At 37.9% G+C, this 17,325-nt stretch overlaps 1 protein-coding gene across 1 annotated transcript; it reads left to right on the top strand.

Moving 5' to 3' along the window:
- Positions 1-2,009: 2,009 nt before the first annotated feature.
- Positions 2,010-16,561, top strand: LOC121373430 (motile sperm domain-containing protein 1-like). The gene is made up of 7 exons (XM_041500086.1): positions 2,010-2,181; positions 5,362-5,566; positions 6,529-6,604; positions 7,250-7,344; positions 8,602-8,736; positions 11,363-11,521; positions 16,309-16,561. The coding sequence occupies exons 2-7, from the start codon at positions 5,416-5,418 to the stop codon at positions 16,338-16,340; spliced, it is 648 nt and encodes a 215-aa protein (XP_041356020.1). The 5' UTR covers positions 2,010-2,181; positions 5,362-5,415; the 3' UTR covers positions 16,341-16,561.
- The last annotated feature ends 764 nt before the right edge of the window (positions 16,562-17,325 follow it).

Genomic DNA, 17,325 nt, shown 5'->3' with positions numbered 1-17,325 from the left:
AAGGTTCTAACACTGCAGCAGCCAGTCTGGCAGTGTTAAAATATTATAGCGCATGTTCTATGACGTCTGCTGCCAGATATGTAGTACACGTCAGCGCCATAATCACTAGACCCAGATCCGGTATGTTTTGGGCTTAACTGTCCAAATGTCCGTCTTGCTCTCTTACGACCAAAGTACTTCAAAAAGAATTCTTGTGTGTAAGCTATGCATGGGTTAGATACGAATTTAACTTTATTTGAAGAAGAAAACAAAATTTAAGTCTTAGGTTTCAAAATGTAAAATTAATTTACATTTTGATATTAAAAGATGTTTTTTTTTACCATGCATTTTTTAGTAGCACAGTTTACCCTCCGGAACGAAAAACAGGTATTTGCTCATAACAACTTAACGTTAATCATAGTTTCTCACTCACGTGTTACATAAGATGTTATATTTTATTTACATCTAGATCTATGAATTTAAAGTTAGGGCCCGCTGAGTGTGGTTGAAAGCGTGTTGGGGGGGGGGGGGGGGGGGGCACTGTCAGTTCGGTGGTCTGCGGAGATGGAAATATAGGTATTTTAAAGGTCCAAACTTGTCAGGAAGTTCGGAAATATGCTTCCCCGAGGAAAATAACAATTTGAGGTGTTAAAACACTGCATTCAAGCTTTGTGAGTACAGTAACGGGGAAACAGGCGAGGCCCTGGAACCCTCACCCCAGTTCTGCAGCCCATGGGGCTGAAAGGCGGTTGGGCCCCAAATGCAAGAATTCCAGGTATATCCCACTGATCACATGAGCCGCCCAATACCAATCTGCCACCGAGACATTATTCATTCATTTCAAATTGTTTTCGTGCTTAAGGTTCAAGCATACTCTCCTGGAAACACACATCAGCTATCTGGGCTAGCTGTTTGTCTAGGACAGTGGGTTAGTGGTTAGTTGTTAGTGAGAGAAAAACCGGTACATAGTGGTCTAACACCTAGGCCTATGTATTCACTGAGTCGTTAAAACTCGCTCTGGGTGGGATCCAGTACCGGGCTGCGAACCTAGTATCTACCAGCCTTATGTCCGATGGTTTAGCCACTACACCACGGAGACTGAAACATTGAGCAAATCCATTCATTCATTCATTTCATTCGTACTTTTATCCAGTTAATGTTCAAGCACGGTGTCCTGGGCGCATACTGTTGCACTGTACGTAGGTATATATAGATAAGTACACTATATCGACATGCTTCAGGCTCAAGGTGTTTCAGGGGTCAGCCTTCCTGCTCAAGCTATTTTTTTAAATATGTATTTTCCGGAAGAACAGGGCTTGACGTACACCCCCCCCCCCCATCTCCCACCTCCCCCGAAACTTTAACTGCCACAGTCTAGACACCCCCTTGCATATAGGCCTATTCCTGAACACATGCCTATTGCTACCACACACTGATGACACACTGATGTAATGTGTATGCACTCATGTGGGGATCCGCGGTTGACGATCTATTCTCAGTGGCATAGGAAGGTGCCAAAACGTGTGTGTGTGGGGGGGGGGGGGGGGGGGCACACTTTTATATTTACACACTGACTTTTACACTATTATAAAGCAAATATAATGCAAAATATCTGAAAAATGGAGGAGACATGTCCCCCTCCCCCCGCTTCCTACGCCAGTGATTCTCAATGTTTAAATATTAAAAATATACTTAAGAATTCGTTACTTTGATATCGTTCCAGCCAATACACCATGACTGGTGGCACAGGCCGTGGTATGTGCATGATTGTGATGATATCCTGTCTGTGGGATGGTGCATAATTATAAAAGATCCCTAGCTACTAATGGAACAATGTAGCGCATTTCCTTTCTGAAACTATATGTCAGAATTACCAAAAATTTGATATCCAATAACCGATGGTTAATAGATCAATGCGATCTAGTGGTGTCGTTAATTATAACTTTGGAGGTTACTCTAACTCTAAATTAACAATGTGCCTGTCTGGTGACGTTTAATGCAATAATCAATATTGATGACGTTTTACGCAGAGCATAACAAAATACAAAACAAAGCAGACAGCTGATAGGATCATGAACTAATTTTAGCACATCCAGCTTGCGTTTTGACCGACTTACCGTAATCTGGATCAGTAGTTTGTTTTGAAGAAGAATAAAGCTGCCAACAAATGTTTTTACCCAGCATCTTGGAAGAAAACCTGAGGTAAACAATGATATTTGTATGTTTGACAGGAATTGTAAAAATAATTTTGACATTCTTATGGTTGCTTTGACATTTATTGACCGCAGAATTGAAAATTATTGTGTATGTGTGATAATAATAAATCTTAGATAATAAATACAGATGTAAACATCATCCGTTTAGTTGTAAGCTAAACTCGTTAAATGATACCCCAGAATAGTACAAATAATTTATGTCGTTCAAAATGATTCAGGAATTTATCTCCACTGTTGCAGGTTTTGTTGTAAAATATATTTTGATAAATATTTTAATAATAAGTATTCCAGTCAGACATTTATAATGATTTAAGGGTTCAAAACAAATCATATGCTTTGTGTGGACAACAAAGAACAATTTATAAGGGACGATACTTAAAGGTGCAGTGCCATATTTTTCAATTTTTACGTGTTTGCCATAAATAACTACAAATTAATGCATACAACAGTTAGACTAATAATCTTTCATAATTAATTCCATAACATGACCTCTGAAAATTGTCAGAATGACAGTTTTGACTCATGCACTGCTCACACAAATTTAATTTTGATTAACCTGTTTATTTTTGTATTTTTATTTAAGTGAACATAACAGGTTATGCAAAAAGGAACTGGATAAGCTATTACTGGGTTATACAGGTTTTCAAATCTCAGAGGACTGAATAATATTATCAGAATTGTAATTTGATGTGTTGCCACAGGATGTAAACTGTGATTTCCTTGAAATTTCATAGTGAAAAATATAAAGTAAAAAAATAAAATGCATTGTTCATCCATTAATATAGTAAGTATATACTTATTATTTAGTAGCCAGTTTTTATATCACTATGAAAATGCAATTGAAAATCAAACTGTAACAAGATGTGTTAACCTGATGGTTGCTTTATTGGATTGCAAAAATATAAATAAACAAATTTATTGTAAAAGAAGTTATTTGGATGTATGTTTTTTGTGAGCATGTAATTCAGATATAATGTTTACATTTCACAAGATAAAATAATATTAATAATAAGTTGTTTTTTTGTCATGAAGGAACTATGAGACTGCCCCTGTAAAATATGCTTAAAATCCTAGATCTGGCATCCTCCTACATGCATACCCCCTCTGCATGGAAACATAATCAAATCTTGAACCCCCACCTCAGCCAAACATTTCTTATTAATACCTGTCATCCCGAACCCTCGTACACACATTTTGTGGATTATCTATAAACACTAAATCAGTGATTAAGTTGTTGTCAACAGCAGGCTCATATTTACATTGCTGGTTTCCTGCATACATGCACGTATTTTCAGTTATATTGTGAATAATTCTCAGGCACTGAAATAGCATAGTGTCTGGTAACCTATGATTCTTCTTCTTCTTCTTCTTCTTCATCGTACGCTCAGACAGGAACCCAGTGGCTCGAACAAAAGCTGCTATATTCCGAGTTTCTCCTTCAGGGGTTCATCTGAAGGCCAGACTGCTTTTCTCTGGTTCTGGTAGGTGGGACAATGTTGCAGGAAATGTTCCACAGTCATGGATGCTGTACCACACTGGCAGGTTCCACTGTTTCTCACTTGGAATTTGGTATACATGTGGTAGTTGAGTCTACAGTGGCCTATTCTCAGTCGCATCATTATCACCTAGTCTTCTCTCAAATGTTGGTAGTAACTATGATTACAAAAGAAAGAATGAAATGTTTTATTTAACAACTCACTCAACACATTTTATTTACGGTTATATGGCATCAGACAAATGGTTAAGGACCACACAGATATAATATTTGAGAGAGGAAACCCACTATCGCCAATTCATGGGCTACTCTTTTTGATTAGCAGCCAGGGATCTTTTATATGCACCATCCCACTGACAGGGTAGTACATACCACGGCTTTTGATATACCAGTCATGGTGCACTGGCTGGAGCGAGAAATAGTGCAATGGGCCCACTGACGGGGATCGATCCCAAACCAACCGCACATCAATCGAGCGCTGTACCACTGGTCTGTGCCTCGCCCCTCTGTGATTATGATACCCGTCAAGTTGACAATTCTCATTATTATTACACTAAAGTTTTACTGGCGTCGTGGTTAGGCCATCGGTCTACAGGCTGGTAGGTACTGGGTTCGGATCCCAGTCGAGGCATGGGATTTTTAATCCAGATACCGACTCCAAACCCTAAGTGAGTGCTCTGCAAGGCTCAATGGGTAGGTGTAAACCACTTGCATCGACCAGTGATTCATAACTGGTTCAACAAAGGCCATGGTTTGTGCTATCCTGCCTGTGGGAAGGCAAATAAAATATCCCTTGCTGCTAATCGGAAAGAGTAGCCCATGTAGTGGCGACAGCGAGATTCCTCTCAAAATCTGTACGGTCCTTAACCATATGTCTGACGCCATATGACTGTAAATAAAATGTGTTGAATGCGTCGTTAAATAAAACATTTCTTTCTTTTTTTTACACTAAAGTTCCTTCACAAGTGCCCTAATACTGTGCTATTCATTAATGGCACTGTTCCCAGTGTACTGATATTCTTATTTTTGAATAATTTAGGGGTGAATGATTGTTTAACAAAGAAATCTGGAGAATTAAGTACTGTAGTTGACTATCTTGACATGTGGTAATGGGAACGGCCCTTCTCGACTGATGTAAAATATATGTATATGACATATTTATAATTCTTTCAGATTTAAATAGAAGATTGGCACTGATTATTTTCAGTCTATGTTATCAGGACTGTTCTAGAATTGATCACATGAGCAGCATTACAATTATGATTATTTTATGCCTTGTGGTTTTGCGCCCTGCCCACTCCAATGCATATTTGTTATATAAAATTGTTTTCCTCCTCATGTATTCAGTTGTGAAACAATCTTTAACAACTATTATAATATTATAATATTTTATAATAGATGGTATGTTTTTAGATATGGGGTGATGTTCAATCATTCATTCATTCATTCATTCATTCATTCATTCACTCACTTATTCAATCACTCAATCAAAGGGAATATAAATTTTCTTTTAAATTTTTATATTAGCGATATTTCCTGTCAGTTGAAAATTGATTAGCAACTACTGTTTAATCTTTAAAAATTTAGGTTTAGTGAATGTCTACGCGATACTGAACAAAATGTTCCCTGACTCACTAATTTATTATTTGCTTTGTTGTTTTCGTCTGTCAGATTTCATTAACGAAGCTGTGTATGAAAACCGATGTGGCGTAGACTGATGTCGGGATGCAGGGTTTGCCTGGCCCACAGTTAGGCGATGGGCGACTCCCGATATTCGTGTTCCCGAGTGCTCTGACTTTCTACTCCGATGACCAGTCATCACACAAGCAAGTGCTAACGCTGTACAACCCATATGACTATGCACTCAAGTTCAAAGGTCTCACATAATATGTGTTTTTTTTCTATACAATAATATCATCTTTATCAAACATTAAATGTTTAAATTTTGTTTTAAAGGAAATCTCCACGGATATGATAAAATGATGTAATGTAAATATTTTAAGATTTCATCTATTAATCTTATGCTGCTGACCCAAAATCTAAGATTTATGGAAGTACAGAATCCTGCTAATTTTGCAGGCTATTTAGGATACATCTGCTTTTAGACCGTGTGTTTATTATTTTTAAATGTTTTTATTTTGTTGTTGTTGTTTAATCAGTTATTGATGTCAAACATTTGATAATTTTGACATGTATTTTGACATATATTTTGACATGTATTTTGACATATATTTTGACTCGTAGAGAGGAAACTAGCAATATTTTTCCATTAGTAGCAAGAGATCTTTTATATGCACTGAATAGCACATGATTGGGGACTGAATCGAATTTAGTTGGTAGAGCACTCGCTTGAGGCACTTGAGTCATAGGATCAACCCTTCTTGGCAGATCCATTGTCTTAGTTTTCCATTTCAACCAGTGCCCAACGACTGGTGTGTCAAGAGTCATGGTATGTAATGTCCTGTCTGAGGAAAAGTGCATCTAAACGAATACACCCCCCCCCCCCCCACCACACACATAGGCATACACTCACACACATTCAGCACACGCATGCGTGTGCACACACACACACACACACAGGCATACATTCGCACATTCAGCACACTCACTCACACAGACACACACACACTTATTACAGACACACACACACATATTACACAGACACACACATTACACAGACACACATATTACACAGACACACACACACATTACACAGACACACACATATTACACAGACACACACACCAGAACTACCACACATATAGCTATACACAAGTTAGTGTTTCAATTGTGAATTTTCTTGTAAAAGTTTTATCAAACTAATCATGTATGTTTCAGTGTTGAGTACGACTCCCAAGAAGTATACTGTTGTCGACTCTGAGGGCACCATCCGTCCACAGTGCTGTGTTGACATGTGAGTTGCAGTAGTGCTGGATTTGAACTTAATGATAGCACAAACAGTAACTGCTGTTGTCCTACGTACGTATATACACATTTTCGTAGGTCAGGGACGTCACTGATGATAGTTTTTTGCCACTGGATACAAATTATTGCCATCAGTTTACGGCAGTGTTTCTGCTAGAGGGAAAATTTTGGGTATGGCGCTGTGGAATTGAATGCAACCACAGGCAACAAGGGGTGTGGGGGCCTCCCCCAGAAAGAAAGTGGGTTATGTTTAGGGTTAGGGTTAAGAAAATCATACATAATTTAATGATAAAGAGTAATTAATTTTAGATAAAAAAAATAAAAAATAAAGTGCCAAAAAAATCTGGGTATGGCGCCATACCCATTTTACCCTCTGGCAGAAACCCTGGATGGGATAATTTTTGGTTTTTATATTTGTTACAAAAGTTGCTGATTTAAAATTGCTGTATGTAGGTTCAAAATTGGCGTAGACAAGCATTTCAAAATTTTGTTATTTGAAAATGGTATAGAAAAGAAAAGAAAAAAGTAAAGAAAAATATGTGTAGAATTTCATTAATTATCAGTTCGAAAAGACATTGAAACTCTGAACAGTATTTCTAGTGTTGATTAAAAGAAGCAAAATATTTTATTTCAGAGTAATACGATATTTGGACATCAGGATAAATAATGAAGGAGTCAAAGACAAGTTCCGTATTCAGATGTCTGAACATGGTAAAAAGAAAATTCTTGGTAAGCTGTGGTCACGTAATATGGTATCTAACACACACCCCCCCCCCCCCCCCCCCCCACTACATTCAGATCCATAAGTATATGAAACGGGGGAACGGGCAACTGTCCCCTAGTGCTGGAGCAAAACCTCAAATTCGGGCAAACATTATAGATATTCGGACAAAATGTGCTAACCTGATACCTTTTTACCATGTACTTCCTTCATTCTACCCTCCAAATTAGTTGTAATCCATGTAAAAATGTCTAGTGATTCGTTTGCAACCGTATATAGCTGTTTGGTAGTAACGCTAGTATGAATAAATGTTGTTAAATCCAGATTCAAGCTTTTTTGTTTAATTCTGGCAAAAGCCAGCCTGCCCCCTCCCTACAAAATTGAGAGCCCGTACAGCTATGTTCCGATCAGGGATGGCATAATGTTGAAATGTGGTAAGAGGTCGGTTAGCCATGCCATTAATTCTGTCAAGCATTTATTCGATAAAAATTAATGAACTGAAATGGATAATACGAAGGGTGGGATCCAGCTCTGTAATGCTTGCCTTAGGTGCATGGGTCATAGGATCGAATCCTCTTGATGGCCCCATGGTTTTCTGTTTTGTTTTTTCACCCATCACAACTAGTACCCCATGACTTTTTTTTATCAAAGGCTGTGGTATGTTCTGTCCTGTCTGTGGGAAAGTGCATGCATAAAAGATCTCTTGCTGCTAACAGAAAAATATATTGGTTTTTTTCTGAAGACTACTTTCAGAATGATCAAATGATTAAATTAATCATTGTGTTCTAGTGGTGGTGTTAAATGACCCCTCTAAAACACATTGATAATGATTTGCTAATCATCGACTACTGGATGTCAAAAATGTGTCTTAGACTGAGTCACTGTAAGTAAAGTGGATGAAACCTGCTACATTTTTCCATTAGCAGCACTTATATCCCATAGACAGAACAGCACATACCACAGCCTTTGATATGTAGTCGTGGTGCATTGGTTGGTATGGGGAAAAAAAATAATCTGAGAATGTCTTCACTGAGACGTTCAACACCTGCAATTATGAAAATTTTGCCAAAAAAACTTGCCATTGAAAAAAACACAAAATATAATCAAAGGCAAAAAAGTGCTGTGAAGAATTAAAAACTCTGCGGCAATCTCCTCGGCATTGCTGATTGCTGATTGTTGACGTTTCAACCTCAGGTGAGTGTTCTACCAACTGAGCTGGATCACTCCCTAACAAGATGAATTTCATTCTTCTTTTTCTTTCTCAGGAAGCAAAGATATTACATCTGTCCTCCTCCCACACAGAGAGGCTGTTTCGCAGTGTGATGACGACTTTAAAAGTCTACCGAAACAAATGTCTTTGCCAGCAGAGGGCCAGTCAGTGGCTGCAAAACATGGACAGGGTAAGAAAAACGATTATTATAACAGTGAAACAAGTCACGTAATACATTTGAGAAATATCTCAAGTACATGTTTACAACCCCTGCAATTACCCACTGCAGTCGACAGTGCTATGGAGATTGCTGTGCAGTTTTTTAATTCTCCATAGCTGTAGTTGTACAAATTTGCGAGGAACATGTTCCCTTTACACCAGAGGCGAAATTTCGTTAACACTTTCTTTATGGTGGTGCGGGGGTTTTAAAAATAGTTTTATTCTGAGGGCTGCTATGGACTATGTTAATTTTTTGTTTGTTTCCATAGCATGTTTTTTTCCGTAGACATTAAATTTCTTAATAGCAGGGGTTGAGTTTAAGCATTGCTCCCAATAGGATTGTTATCTACCAGAATACAACTAACATTTGCTAGATGAAAACAAAAATGTGAGTCAATTTGACTAAGAACACATACATATTTTTTAATTGTTTACATTGTTTTTTGTTTTTTTTGTCTGTCCACCCCAGCAAAAAATGTGGATAGTTGGGAGGTTTTTATTTTTGTTTATTTTTATAAAAATACAAAGTGGGAGATACTCTAAAATGCAAATTGTAGACTTATTTTGTTCAAAATAAATGTGGTGGATAGTTTAGTGCTATATTATTGGGATTTTGTAATGTAGTTTAAATATATTTTTAGTGACGTGGTGGGAGATGGCTTGTAGTGGATATTTCATTGGATATACTACTACTTGTTTTATATACAGTAAAACCCCTCTAAATTGGACACCCTCAGGACCAAATAAAATGTCTGGTTATAAGAGGTATCTGGTTTAGGGAGGTTAAATTCTGTACTGATTTAAAAAAAAAAACCTTAAAAATGTCTGGTTTTGGGGGAATTACGGTTTTGAGAGGTTTCACTGTACATTATGTTTGTTTCACATACATCTAAATTATTTTCAATTTCATAGGATATACCGACATACATTTGATTCATTTCATGTCAACTTATTTCCATGCTTATATCCAATTAAGGTTCAAGCACGCTGTCCTGGGCACACACTTCAGCTATCTGGACTGTCTGTCCAGGACAGTGGGTTAGTTGTTAGTGGTTAGTGAGAGAAAAGAGAGTGTAGTGGTACACTCATGTCACCTTAGTCTGCGCGGCACAAAAGTCTGCGCACATTAATTATGTTACATTACGTCTTGAAACAAGTGTTGGGGTATGTTCGTAAACAAACAAACAACATTAATTTAATTCATAAAACCGTTGTTAAAACAACACATCTTTATTGTGAATATATGTATAAAACTGGTAGATAACAATTTGATTGAAAAAACCCTCTGAATTAATGCACTAAAAATATACTTTTGTCAGCCTCGATCAACGTGTTTTTGTATCACCTGTCAATATGTGTCTGTCAATGTTGTAAAGATCATCCTTGTATATGAACTTACACAAGTTTACATAGAAGCTTCCTTACATACCTTATTGTAATTTATGAATCCATAAATGAAATGAATGTTTTATTTTATCTGTTAACATAAACATCCAAGTATACTTTGAATTTCCCTTTAAGTGACACAATGCAAAATGGATGCACACAGATTTTGATTCTGCACTTACAGCATGGCCTATTTTAGCTATAGTCTGTTTCAAAATAATCATTGATTGTCCTATATGTCTAACGAACACTATTTGTGCTCATTTACAGTTAATAACAGACAACTTTTGTTGAATAAGGATCAAATTTTTTGACATTGCCTATTTTATATTGTCATTTTGTGTTGTCCAAACTAAGGAGCATGGAACACCATTTATATTTATCTCATTTGCATAATCTAAATGTTTCTGAAACAGACTATAACAGGAAATGTTTGTTGTTTAGCACTTACAAAAAGTCGGATTCGTTATTTGTTTGCTATTTCTGTAAACATCAGCGACAGAAGTGGTTGTTTTAATGTTTGCTGCGCAGACTTATCTGCCGTCATGCAGGCCAGTATATACAGGGGGGTCCCACTAAAAATGCGCTCATTACTTGAGTTTAAAAACATTAAAATTAAAATAACTTTCAGTAGTAACACGTTTATTGTTCCATTGTACTGAGGCAGTGAAACAAATATTTTTAAAGAAAGATTTTAACATAAAAATATCACACAAATGCTTAGGTGCGCAGACTTAGGTGCCACCAGTATACTCTTACTTACCCAATGAGTCGTTAAAACTCGTTCTGGGTGGGAGCTGGTACCGGAGTGCGAACCCTGTACCTACCAGCCTTATATCTGATGGCTTAACCACGACACTACCGAAGCTAGTATATATTATACATTTGATGAATACTTACTTAATTAATCCCCTTCGTGCTAAGAAGCACATACGGCTGTAACCAGAGATTGCCACTGTTGCCTGTCTTTTGCCAGCTTCTCCAGCAGCCCCCAGCTCAGACTGCCATCTCAAATGTCCTTCTCTACTGTCCTCCTCCATGTTTCTTTTGGTCTTCCTCATTTCCTTTTTCCAAGAGGAATCCATCAGAGTGCCACTCTTGGTAGGGCTGTTTGAGGCATTCTGATGACATGGCCAATCCAGCGCCATCTTCGGCGCTTGATCTCCGATACCAATGACACATTTGATGAATGACTATTGTTTTTATTTCAGTGCACACCTCTGCATCTGGTCCTGGTTTTCTTGTGATCTTCACTGCTGTTGCGTGCATCATTGCACTGATGTTGCCCACTCATGGGGAACTGGAGTCCAAGCTGCCAGACTATTTTCACCTGTCCTTACAGCAAAAGCTTATTGCTGCGTACATCTTAGGTAGGTTTTATTACATTTGTACTACTGAGCCAAATGTATAATGGGTCAAACCAGCCTCGGTGGTGTCGTGGTTAGGCCATCGAACATAAGGCTGGTAGGTACAGGCACCGGTACCGGGACCGGCTCCAACCAGAGCATGTTGGACAGACAGCACAGATAGCTGAGGTGTGTGCAGTGTTCGAGATTAAAAATTTGGGGCAGTATCCCAGTTGGGTACTAACATTTCAAAATCTGGTATCCCACCTGAGAATTTAGTATTCCACGTAAATGAAATTCATAAATAACATCAATAACATCGTAACAAATTTGGACGACACTGTTCTCGTTCTCAGTCTATTGCAATGCCACAATCACGGAATTCGTGAAATTTGCAATCAAACTGAATCTATTTTTGAATAATACTAACATAAATTAATATTTAGCAGTAATCTATAAGTGATTCTGACATTATTAATGATAAACCTACCTGTATCAATTTTCTGCAGATGTGGAATCAATATCTCAAATAAAATTTGAAAGGAGGAAACATCTAACAAAAACAATAGCATTAGCATTAGACTGGGTATGAGTTGGGGGAGATATTGTTATGGCACAGCATTAGACTGGGTATGAGTTGGGGGAGATATTGTTATGGCACAGCATTAGACTGGGTATGAGTTGGAGGAGATATTGTTATGGCACAGCATTAGACTGGGTATGAGTTGGGGGGAGATATTGTTATGGCATAGCATTAGACTGGGTACGAGCTCGAAAATATTGTTACTTAACTTCACCAGTAAATGACAACTTTCATTGTGTAGCGAAAAATAAAAACGCAGGATTAAAAAAACCAACAACATCATATGGTATCCCAGTGGGATACTGGGTTCTTGAAGTCTGGTATCCAAAATTAAATCTGGTATCCCCGGGATATCAGGATACTGTTAATCTCGAACACTGGTGTGTCCTGGACACAACACAGATAGCTGAGGTGTGTGTCCTGGACAGACAGCACAGATAGTTGAGGTGTGTGTCCTGGACAGACAGCACAGATAGCTGAGGTGTGTTTCCTGGACAGACAGCATAGCTGTTGTGTGTCCTGGACAGACAGCACAGATAGCTGAGGTGTGTTTCCTGGACAGACAGCACAGATAGCTGAGGTGTGTGTCCTGGACAGATAGCACAGATAGCTGAGGTGTGTGTCCTGGACAGACAGCACAGATAGCTGAGGTGTGTTTCCTGGACAGATAGCACAGATAGCTGAGGTGTGTTTCCTGGACAGACAGCACAGATAGCTGAGGTGTGTGTCCTGGACAGATAGCACAGATAGCTGAGGTGTTGTCCTGGACCAGCACAGATAGCTGAGGTGTGTGTCCTGGACAGATGCACAGACTGAGACAGCACACAGATAGCTGAGGTGTGTTTCCTGGACAGACAGCACAGATAGCTGAGGTGTGTGTCCTGGACAGACAGCACAGATAGCCGAGGTGTGTGTCCTGGACAGACAGCACAGATAGCTGAGGTGTGTGTCCAGGACAGCATGCTTGAATCTTAATTGGCTATAAGCACGAAAATAAGTGAAAATAATGGGTGTGTTTTTTTTAAAACTACATTCCCTAGAATATTTTTATTATTTAAGCATATAGAACAGAAAATCCATTACGTTTGGTGCATATATGACGCCGCACACCGCATTGGTTTCACTACGCTGGCTTATCCGGGTCAAAAACAAAGCCAGTATTTTGAAAGTGGGACACTTTTGACGGGCTCGTACCGATCTCGGTTTTCATTGGCTTATCACAAGTATAGAATTCCCCAACAAGAGATCACGTGAGATTTCGCAATTTTTAAACAAATTTAACTCTTGATTGAGGGGTCATCTCATATCTCCAAAACATATTTATATCCATAGAGGTATGGTACAACACCTTTCCAGGGGTCGGTGAGTGGGAGATTTGCCTTGAAATTTTGACAGTGGCCAGCTGTTGGCATACGCGTTACATGTAAGGGTGTGTTACTAATTACGTAACGCTCTAGGGGTACTGAGGGTACTGTGTTCGATTTACGTAACATTTTTCAAGAATATATGTTATTTTTATTCATTACTTAGACCTAAAAAGGTGTTTTTTGGAAATGCACGGTCAGTATAGGATCGATCCCCATCGGCGGGTATACAAAAAGACCATGGTATGTGATATCCTCTCTGTGGGATGGTACATATAAACGATCCCTTGCTAAAAACAAATGTAGCAGATTTCCAAGGCGCGTGTGCAGGGATTTCAGCAGGGTTGGGGTTATAGACTGTGTTGAGCGAAGTTTATATGAGGCCATGCTCCCTAAAAAAATACATTTCAATTTTTTTTAAGCTTGGGCAAGTAAGGGTTTCGACCTCGACAAATTACCAAATGTTAGACATCCAACAGCAGATGGAAGGAAGGATAGGATATGTTTTATTTAACGATGCACTCAACACATTTTATTTACGGTTGTATGGGGTCGGATGATTATTAAATCAATATGCTTTATCTTTGATATTGTTAAACAACCCCCCCCCCCCCCCCCTCCAACTTTACCCTTTCCAAACAAAATAATATTTATTTGAATTTGTTGATTTTAACACATAAAATTAAGAAGTGAAAACGTTCATTGTTTACTTTAGTATATTTTATTTTTAAAATATATACATGATTAATGTGTTACTAGTATACAAACTAAACTTTGAAAGTTCTGCTAACACTTTATAAAATATTAATTCTGAAATAGGAAGGTACGACTGTCGATAATATGTTGTCAAGATCAAACCGGTTTTAACTAAAGACTCTAGTACCGTATCCTCGACCGAATGTTCTTCGTACAGCGCAAGATTCCTCTTTTAATTTTTTGAGACGAACCCTACAATTTGAAATTGGCAAATGCATGTGTTAACTGAAACTGACAACAGGCTATCGTTTGTGCTTTGCCGAGCTATGGAGGCACAGGCGACAAATAAAGCGTATACGTTTGACGATATCCGTTCATAGCAAACACACACACACACACAACTTTTTTAAAAGTGCATTTGAGCTTGTATTTCACATTTGTACATGATGTTATAATATGGTAACCAGAGAATGTAACTTTAAATGCAGGTGTTTAAGTATAGTAAATGTATACTCAGCTATCTGGGTTGTCTGTTCAGGACAGAGGGTTAGTGGTTAATGAGAGAGATGTCAGTGTAGTGGTCTTACACCTACCCATTGAGTCGTTAAAACTCACTCTGGGTGGGAGCCAGTACCAGGATGCGAACCCAGTACCTATCAGCATTATGTCTGCCGATGGCTTAACCACAGCACCACCAAAGCCCATGTTTTAGCTCCCCTTAGCATGTGAATTTACATTACATGTGTAATATCTTACATGGATCCCCATAATCTAATTTAGGGAAGCAATTCATCACTCCTCTAAAACAATTTCATGACCAGGTCTGCTAATGGTCAAATGTAACGGTTTCCTCTCAGACGATGAGTCAATCCGTTGCTATTTTAACACATATTTGACCTATGGACTGACATGTTCGGCAAATACCCATGTGGTAATTGGTGTCAAATATAAAAGTTACAGTCCTCATATTTTAAAATAATTCCATATTCAGTAGGGTTATCGTTTTTTTTCCCAGGCCACCTAATATAATAAGGCACATAAACAGGAGATACTGTCTCAACTAAATGTGCTGAGTTAGAATGCCCAGTAGACGTAATTATTGAATGTGTTACAGGATTACCTCCCTTTATATTTTAAGCCTTATATGTACATGTATTTTTAAACGTCTGCTTACCTTTCGACTGACCGTTCAAAATTGGGCCAAATTCCCTCAATCAAAATTGCGCACCCGTTTCTCTTTGGCATTTAACTGCTCCATTCAAATTCCATAGCACCACCACCACCCACACCCACCTGCTACCGATTTGATCAGGCTGCTGGTGCTCCCTTGCACCTGCCTGTGCAGGTGGTCCCTCCTCTCCCCTCCCCCCACCTTTCCTGTCATGCACTACAACAGCTTGTTCTGAATGTGCACTAAAACCCTATGACATGACATGACATGACATGACATGAAACATCTGCATTTATCATTGTATATTAATAAAATTTTGTCAAACACATGCAGCTTAGTATGATTACAGTGCTTAAACAGCTGTATTTAAGAAAAACAGGTTTTGAAAATTCTAGCCTTACCGGTATATGGTTTAATGTTTGTCAACTTAACATTTCTCTGAAATATATTTATTGTGGCAACCATCATTAGCATAGCCTAGATTTTTATTGGGGTGGGGACACCCATAAGAAGGGCCAACACACTGTTCTTTACATGCTATGGGACAAAACACAAAGGTGGCATCATGGTTAAGCCATCAGACATAAGGCTGGTAGGTACAGGGTTCACAGTCCGGTACCGGCTCCCACCCAGAGCGAGTTTTAACAACTCATTGGGTAGGTGTAAGGCCACTACACCCTCTTTTCTCTCACTAACCACTAATAACTAACCCACTGTCCTGGACAGACAAGCCAGATAGCTGAGGTATGTGCCCAGGACAGTGTGCTTGAACCTTAATTGGATATAAGCACGGAAATAAGTTGAAATGTAAATGTAAAATGCAAATATAATTGGTTGTATTGAAAACAATTAGGTTTGATTGGGGCTTTGTCAGTGGCAACCATGTCATATATAAAACAGAGTTCATTTGAAAATTGTTATGTATTATTCTATGGTGAATCCGTTATCACATAACATTATACTATTTTATCATGTGCTTTGATTTTCTTCATTACAGGACTGGTGACCATGGTGATATTAAAAGTTTGACGACAACAGCTTCTAGGATTTAATTTATTCCTGCGAACTACAGCGTAGCTTCTCATGAGCCTTGGTTTCATCTCCACTATCACGTGACTAATGTCTTTCAGTGCTGTAGATAGAGTCGGAGGAGTTTACCATTTTGTATATTCTCAGATTTTGTTCACATAAAATGATTTTTGTAAGTTATGCTATAATCTGTGTGCAATAAAAGTCATGTTTTGAACTACTATCATTCTATGTTTGTTGATGTACATAATTTAAAATGGTGGTCTAGGGCTGCTAGAATTTTTTTTAATCCACTAGCCATGGGATTAGTGATTTAAAAGATTTACTAGCCACAATTTTAAAAATTCACTAGCCCTACTTTACTTTAAGTTAATACAATTTTATTAAATAATAAATAATCAGGTAAATCAGCTAAAGAGGAAGATGGAGCTTGAAAACAGTAACATTGGGGGATTTGGGTGGGGGTAGGATATTCATATTTACAAAATAGACTTAACTGCAACATTTGAGAAATGGTTTTCACTACCCATCGGGCATGGCAATAGTAGTTATTTACTAACCCAACATTAAATATAACTAGCCATAGGAATGGGGCTACCATAATCTAGAAGGACTGTTAGTCTCAAAGTTACATTATGACCAAAAATATATATTAGTTTTTGTAAACTTTAAAGATTATGGGCTGAATTTATAAAGCATTTTTTTATTTATCTTGCACACATGTAAATACATACATTTACAATACTTAAACACGTGTGTATAAGGAAAAACAGGCTACATAAATTTGGGACTTAATCTTGAATCACATTTGTCCATAAAAGTGTGAAATCCAAATAATTGCATTTACTGGTATTTATAAATTTATTTTATTGCAATATACAATAATGGTGACCTACAGGGTAACACATAATGTCACAGTTTGAATTTTAATTGAATTTCCATAGCTAAAATTTTGTGTACAGTTTTATCTTGTACTTTTACATAT

Source organism: Gigantopelta aegis, chromosome 1 (genome assembly GCF_016097555.1).
Source record: "Gigantopelta aegis isolate Gae_Host chromosome 1, Gae_host_genome, whole genome shotgun sequence".
Taxonomy (NCBI): domain Eukaryota; kingdom Metazoa; phylum Mollusca; class Gastropoda; order Neomphalida; family Peltospiridae; genus Gigantopelta; species Gigantopelta aegis.
The sequence above is the reverse complement of the archived record's forward strand: the minus strand, read 5'-3'. Positions and strand labels throughout refer to the sequence as shown.